Genomic DNA, 7428 nt, shown 5'->3' with positions numbered 1-7428 from the left:
CTCTCTGTTCTCTGTATCTATAAGTCTGTTTCTGTTTTATTTTGTTCTTTAGATTCCATGTATAAGTGAAATAGTACAGTATTTGCTTTTCTCTGTCTAACTTATTTCACTTAGTGTAACTCCCTCTACATCCATCATGTTGTCACAAATGGTAAGATTTCATTCTTTTTCTATGATGGAGTAATATTCCATTGTATATATGTACCACATCTTCTTTATAACACTCATCTATTGATGGGCATTTGGGTTGCTTCCATATCTTGGCTATTGTAAATAATGCTGCAGTGAATATAGGGGTGCATATATCTTTCAGAAGTAATATTTTGGATTTCTTTGGGTATATACCCAGAAGTGGAATTGCTGGGTCATAAGGCAGTTCCATTTTTAATTTTTTGAGGTAACTATACTGCTTTCCATTGTGGCTGCACCACTCTGCATTCCCATCAATAGTGCACCTTTTCTCCACACCCTCACCAGCACTTGTTTGTTGATTGATTGATAATAGCTTTTCTGACAGGTGTGAGGTGATATCTCATTGTTGTTTTAATTTGCATTTCTCTGATGATTAGTGATGTTGAACATTTTTTTATATGTCTATTGGCCATCTGTACATTCTCTTTGGAGAAGTGTCTACTCAGGTTCTCTGCTTATTTTTTTTCCTCCCTTGAGCCATAAAATCTTATTGACAGGTCAGAGGAAGAGCCGGGGTAAGGCTCGCTCCCTTCCAGAGCATCCCTCTGCTGGAAGCAGGAAGCCCAGGAGTCTGCTGGACTCAGGCCGTCTTGGTGACGGGCAGGTTGGTGATAGGCTTCCTGGCCCTGGCACAGGCTGTGGTAGGTGGCCGTCTCCTGCTCCAGCTATATCTTGATGTCAGGAGCTGCTGTTACTCCAGGTTCTGACGCTTAGTGCCAGCACAAATGTCACTCAGCTGGGCTTGGACACTGCTGATAGCACCCGGACCTTCAGCTGGGCTCTGAAGCAAGCCTGTGTTCCAGCCAGCGTGCCTTCTAGGGTGGCTTTCATGATGAGCTGAGCCTGAAGCTTGATCTCCAGACCAGTTGGTGACCTCTGTTTTGCTAATCGTTTTTTTTCTTTTGTTTAAGAGAGAGAAAGAGAAAGGGGGTGAGGGGGAGAGAGAGAGAGAGAGAGAGAGAGAAACATCAATTTATTGTCTCACTTATTTATGCAGTCATTGGTTGCTTCTTGTGTGTGCCCTGACCAGAGATCGAGCTGCAACCTTGGTGTATCTAACCAACTGAGCTACCTGGCCAGGGCCGTCTTGCTAATGGGCTAAATCGGCAGTTACTCTGTGTGGCCAGCGACCTCTGGTTCAGCTCCTCAGTCTGACTGGTGAACCAGGTCATCATCCTTCCAGTTCTTCTCAGGTTCTTCTCAACCATGACCAGGTTTCTCATATCACTCAGGATCTTAGCAGGTCAGTCCTGGAGTGGAATCCACCTCCACACTGACCTTGTCACCACCTGGCCCTTTAGGGCACTGATTTCCTCATGGTTCTTCAGGTAGGCCAGCTTTTACTTCAAGCCTTCAATCTGCATCTCCAGATCTGCTCCTGACATGGTCAGCTCCTCCAGCTCTTTGCACAGGCCATTGATGTCAGCTTCCATGATCATGCGTAGGGCCTGCTCTGCCTCGAACTTGGTTGGAAGTCATCCACAGCCAGACGGCATTGTTAATCTGCAGGACAATCTTGGAGTTCTCAATGGTGGCCCAAGAATCTTGTCGTGAAGATCATCAATGGTCTGGTAGTAGTGGCTGTAGTCATGGGCACCCCGGACGCCTGCTTCTGGTGCCAGTCATGATCTTCACCTCCAGGTCACCTGTTGGCCTCCTCCAGGGCATGTACCTTCTCCAGGTGTGAGGTGCTGAGGTCTTGAGGTTCTGCATGGTCACTGCCTTGTTGCCCACCAGAAGCCTGTCGGACCCAGCCAAGGTGCCCACATAGCCACGTCTATAGCCCTCAGAGGAGGGTGAGGACACAAAGCAGATAGAGGACATGGACACACCACAGTCCTCCAGGCCCCCATGAATGGTGGGTGTGCGGTAGGCGCCTTTGCTCTGAAGTGCAAGGGGCCCGCCCGTGCCCTGGAAGGATGAGGAGGCCCACAACTGGCAATGCAACTATAGGAAGTCATGGTGAAAGAGGACTCTGTGCCACTCATCAGAGGAGTGGAGAGGCTCTTACCTCTCTCTACTTATTTTTATTTTGGGTTGGTTGTGTGTTTATTTTTGGTTTTGTTTTTGTTTTTTAAAAAATATATGGCCCTAGCCGGTTTGGCTCAGTGGGTAGTGTGTCAGCTTGCGGACTGAAGGGTCCCAGGTTCGATTCTGGTCAAGGGCACATGCCCAGGTTGCAGGCTCTTCCCTGGCTCGTGCAGGATCTTAGTAGTTAATTATATTACTGGTTGATCACTTTGAACCTGTGTTTGTTTGTTTTTATGTTTTGTTAGTGTTCAAGGATGTTTGTTTTGCCTCTCTAACCGGACAGAACTCAGCCTCCAAACCGGAGACTTACGTTGGGTCTTGGTTTTAGGATTTGTTGGGGCAGGTTTATGAAGGCCTTCCTCCAGCCATGGTTCTCACTCATAGTATACAGCCTTCCTGATGTCTCAGCTTAATATCTGGGTCATTAACAATGTTCTAAAGAGGCACCTTGATGTGTCTGGGTGGAACTTCAGCATTCCCTAGCACTGCTCAACCTCTATTTCTGTGTTTGGTCTATTCTTAACCCTGTTGGAGCCACTCTGGTAAGATTCTGGTAGTCTGATCCTGGGAACTCCCCCACATAGACTGTTGGGCTCTCACACCCCCTGCATTGCTCCATCCATCACATCTAGAGATGTTGATCTTTGCCTCCCTGGCTCAGTGGGACCACCATGCTCTGCTTGGATTCTATCCACTGTCCTGTGGTTAGGAAACCGCCCCTGGGTAGAGAGTTTTGGTGAGCATGAGGTACATTTCATGAGCTTTGCTTCTTGCAGGGTTACAGTTTTGTGCTGCTTGTTTACATCAGGCAGCACAATGGGGTTGAAAATGGCAGCCTCCCCGTTTTCCTCAGTCTAGTGGTTGTTTATGGAGGGAAGGTTTGTCTGCTGTTGATCACTGTGCCAGCGCTGGAAGTTGTCCTGGAGTGCTGGGCCTGCTCTGGATGGGTGAGCATCCAAACGCCCTGCTTGGCTGTTGTCTTGGGATCTCACTTAGTGATTCCCTTTGCTTCTCTTTTGAGTTGAATTCTCTGTTTTCTGAAGCCCCTGTTTTCTTATTTTTGATTAGTTTCTTTAGGTAGAGGAACCTTCAGTAGTTTCCTGATAAAGGGTGGTAGGAAGGTAAATTTTTTGAGGCCTACAAACCTGAAAATGCCTTTATTAAACCATCACACTTGACTGATGGTTGAGTAGAGAATTCTAGATTGGAAATAATTTTCCGTCATAATTTTAGACATTGTTTGATTGAATATCTAATACCATGTGAATCTTTTGTGTGGAACCTGGAAACCTGTTTTTTCTTTTTCTGTTTTTACTCTGGGAGTTTTTCTTCCCTGTTATTCTGGAATTCTCAGTCATGTGTTTTGTGTGGGTCTGTTTTCCTTCATTGTGTGTGTGCTTAGTGGACGCTTTCAATCAGTTCTGGGCATTTTCTTGAAGTATTTCTTTGATTTTACTTCCTCCCCCCAACCCCCTTGAACCTTTTACTATCACATATTGTACCTCCCAGGCTGTTTCTGCAATTTTCTTTTCTCTTTTCCATCTCTTTGTATTTATTTTTTCCTTTACCATGGAGGGATGTCTTCAACTTTTATCTCCCAACCCTTATGTTGTATTATTCATTTTTATTATATAGTTAATTTTCAAGAGCTCTTTTTTTATTTCTGATTGCTCCCTCTACTTAAAGTGTTTATTGTTGTTTCACAGATCTTTTCTACCTCTGAAACTCTTGATGATTGTTTTTGAGCTTTTTGCTTTTGCATAATTTCTGTTTCCTCCAAGTTGCTTTTTTCCATGTTTATCCTCTGTCTTTAGTGTTATATGCTCTCCTCTGGGGTGTGGAGATGAGTGCTTGGTCATTTGGATCCCAGGTTTGTGTAGTGTCAATGTTTACACCTTTTGCTTCACCCCATGCATGAGCTAGCAGACAGCATAAGCCGTGGGGTATGGAGCCTGGTTTCCCTGTAGCCTCTTAGAGCTGAAGAGTAAATAGGAATCCTCAGGACTGGAGAATTGTATTTGGCATGTTGTGGCCCAGAGGTTAATTCTCAGACTTTTCTTGGTGGGGCCTAGGGAAAAGGTTGTCACCTCCATACTGAGAGGGTCATTACCCCTGCCCCCAGGAACTGTCTGAGACTCCTGAGGTCTGTCCCACTCCGGACAGACTAGAGGGCCTCTGACACCTTGAGAACTAGATAAAGAGGCACTGACAGTACTTGCGCCAGCAAAGGAGCAAGGATGGACCTGCAGCCCAGTGTGGACCAAAGGCCCGTGTTCATCCTGAGAGAGCCCCAAGAACCTGTGATTTCTGGAGTGGAGAAAGCAATCCCTGAGCTCCTGAGAGCCCTGGTACCTGCCTGCCCTGATGCCTGTCCGCAGTCTCTCTCCCAGTCCTAGAACTGGTGGTGGTCTCCACCTAGAGTGGGCGACCTCCTCGTCTGGGCACAGAGTAGGGCCAGGTCTGCCCTGCTCTCTCTTGTGTCTGTCTTGCCAGACTGCTGCCTCTATAGAAAGCTAGAGAAGCTCCTGCCACACACAGGTACCTCTCCTGCGTGGCCAGTGTCCAGGAGGGCTGGGTATTGGGCCCTAATGAGTGTTGTTAAGTGAAGACACGGGCAGGAAAAGATGCCAAGCTTTTTGCGTTTGGTCAAGATGGGTCAGTTGATGGTAAAGGCCCCAGGAAGGGCTCTGCCCACTGCTTTCCCTAGGCCCTCACTGACACAGCCCAGGCCTCCCTTACCACCAAGTAGGGAGCATATTCCTGGATATTTTTGAGGCAGATAGAGAACCCTAGTTGTGGGGGAGCCTTACACAGCGCAGGGCCACTGAGTTGCTTTCTAAGGGCTCAGAAGGGCTTCTCTCTCTCTCTCTCTCTCTCTCTCTCTCTCTTCTAGACCTTTAGTGTGATTCCAGTCAAGGTTTGGGCTGGTGGCCTGCCAGTTGGAACCAGTGCTTTCGGCATGGGTGTGTGGGGTTGCCCTCCCTGTCCCGGCCATGTCATCCGGTTCATGGGAGGCTTCCTGTCTTTAGCTGCAGATCTGGGACACTGCCGGCCAGGAGCGATTCCGCACCATCACCCAGAGCTACTACCGCAGTGCTAATGGGGCCATTCTTGCTTACGACATCACCAAGAGGAGCTCCTTTCTGTCAGTGCCTCATTGGATCGAGGACGTGAGGAAGTATGCTGGCTCCAACATTGTGCAGCTGCTGATCGGTGAGCTGGGAGGGATGAAGTTGGGGCTGGCAGGGTTCCTTGGGACCACAGATCCTGTCTGTCTCAGTTTCTCCTTTTTTTAAAAAAAATTTTTTAATTGATTTTAGAGAGGAAGAGAGAGGGAGAGATAGAAACATCAATGATGAGAAAGAATCATTGATCAGCTGCCTTCTGCACACCCCCCTGTGAGGGATCGAGCCTGCAACCTGGCATGTGCCCTGACTGGAATTGAACCATGACTTCCTGGTTCATAGGTCGATGCTCAACCATGGAGCCACACTGGCTGGGCTCTCTCTTTTTTTAATCCTTACCTGAGGATATTTTTCCATTGATCTTTTAGAGAGAGGGAAAGACAGAGCAAAACATTGATGTGAAAGAAACACATCGATTGGTTGCCTCCTGCATGTGCCCCAACCAGGGCCCAGGCCGGGGAGGAGCCTGCAACCAAGGCATGTGCCCTTAACCGGAAACGAACCCGGGACTCTTTGGTCTGCAGGCCAGCACTCTATCCACTGAGCCAAACCGGCTAGGGCTTCTCTCTCCTTTTAAACAAAGGAAACCAGAGCACAGAGCGGGCCTGAGCTTATCCAGGCAGGAATGGAGCCAGGACTTGAAATTCTGATTCTGCTGGTCACTTGTGAAGTTTATTTAAAACTGGAGTTTGGGGAGAAAGGGAGCTAAAGTTTGATTTGCAGCGCACACGTGTCTGCACAGTGGTTCACACTGGTTAGGTCTTCACACGTGTCTCTGGGCTTAATTCCCATAATCTGACTACTCCTTACTTGTCAGGGCGTGGGCATGAGGCTCAGAGAAGTGAAATAATTTCTCAGTTCAAACAGCCTGTGAGCATACACACGTGAAATTTGAGTGTAGTTCTAACAACCATAACTCAGCAGATCAGGGCTCCTCAAATGTTCCCCTGCCTCCAAAGCCATAAAGCACAGCTGCTGGGCACCGCCTGCAGAGCATTCAGTTCAGGAGGCCTGGGTGAGGCCCAGGAATGTGCATTTCTAACAAGTTCCCAGGTGACATCTGGGACATAGCTGTTGCCAACTCAGGGAACCCACTTTGAGAACTACTGTTGCAGAGATGCGGATACCTCCATTTCCCATTTTTTCTCCTACATAAACTTCCCAGAACTGGCTCAAGAAGCTTTGGACCACTTGTGTGACCCCAGGGTCCTCACCTCAACAGACTGATATTTCTAAGATGAGGTTGTACAGGTGGGTCCTGGATGTCGCTCCAGCTGGGGAAAGGGTGGCTTGGTCCCACACACCTGCCTGGACTGGGGTGAGAAGGGCTAGCAGAGCTCATCTGCCCAGGAAGTAATGGAGCTCTCCTTGCCCAGCCTTCCACATTCCTTTTATCCAGGACATTTAAAATAAGACATTTTATTATTGAGTATTTTATACAAATACAGAAATAACATAGCGTAACGAACCCTCGACCCATCACCCAGCTTCAGCAACTCATGTCACATTTCACCTCCACTTCATCCCCTCCCTCCCTTGTATTATTTTCAGGCGATTCCTAACTACAACTATTTCATCTGTAAATATTCCAGCATGAATCAAAAGATAAAAACACTTAAAAAGACATGACCATTTTCACATCTAAAAATGTTGACATTTCCTGAATAAATCAAATAGCTGACCTGTGTTCAGATTTATAATTACTCATAAACAACATGTGCTTTTTTTTTCTTTTTGAAATTAGGATAAGTTTCACACATTGAAATTGATTGCTACATCATTTAAGGTTACCAAAGAAATTTCAGATATTTATAGACATTTATCTATTTTTTTGTCCTCCCTATAATCACATTATAAAAGTCAACCATTTAGAAACTTAAAAAATGCTTTTAAAAATTGGGTCAAGGAGTAGTTTCCTAGATGATTTGGGATGTAATGAGACACCTCACACCTGTAGGAGAAGCCAATGATGCACTCTCAGGTAAAGTGGTCATCTATGTTCTTAGTATAGAAAAATAAG

General features: G+C 46.6%; 1 protein-coding gene across 2 annotated transcripts in view; it reads left to right on the top strand.

The window, feature by feature from the left end:
* Nucleotides 1-7428, top strand: part of RAB43 (RAB43, member RAS oncogene family) — a 22624-nt gene that overhangs the window by 13397 nt on the left and 1799 nt on the right. Inside the window, exon 2 of one of the 2 annotated variants that reach the window (XM_015569648.1) lies at nucleotides 5259-5436. In XM_015569648.1, coding sequence (XP_015425134.1) covers nucleotides 5259-5436 — 178 coding nt within the window. Of the gene's footprint in view, nucleotides 1-5252; nucleotides 5437-7428 lie in introns of both variants that reach the window. The other variant, XM_006772493.2, reaches the window with a different exon arrangement.

Source organism: Myotis davidii, unplaced genomic scaffold (assembly GCF_000327345.1).
Source record: "Myotis davidii unplaced genomic scaffold, ASM32734v1 scaffold526, whole genome shotgun sequence".
NCBI lineage: Eukaryota > Metazoa > Chordata > Mammalia > Chiroptera > Vespertilionidae > Myotis > Myotis davidii.
Note: the sequence above shows the minus strand (reverse complement) of the source record. Positions and strands in the feature narration are given on the sequence as shown.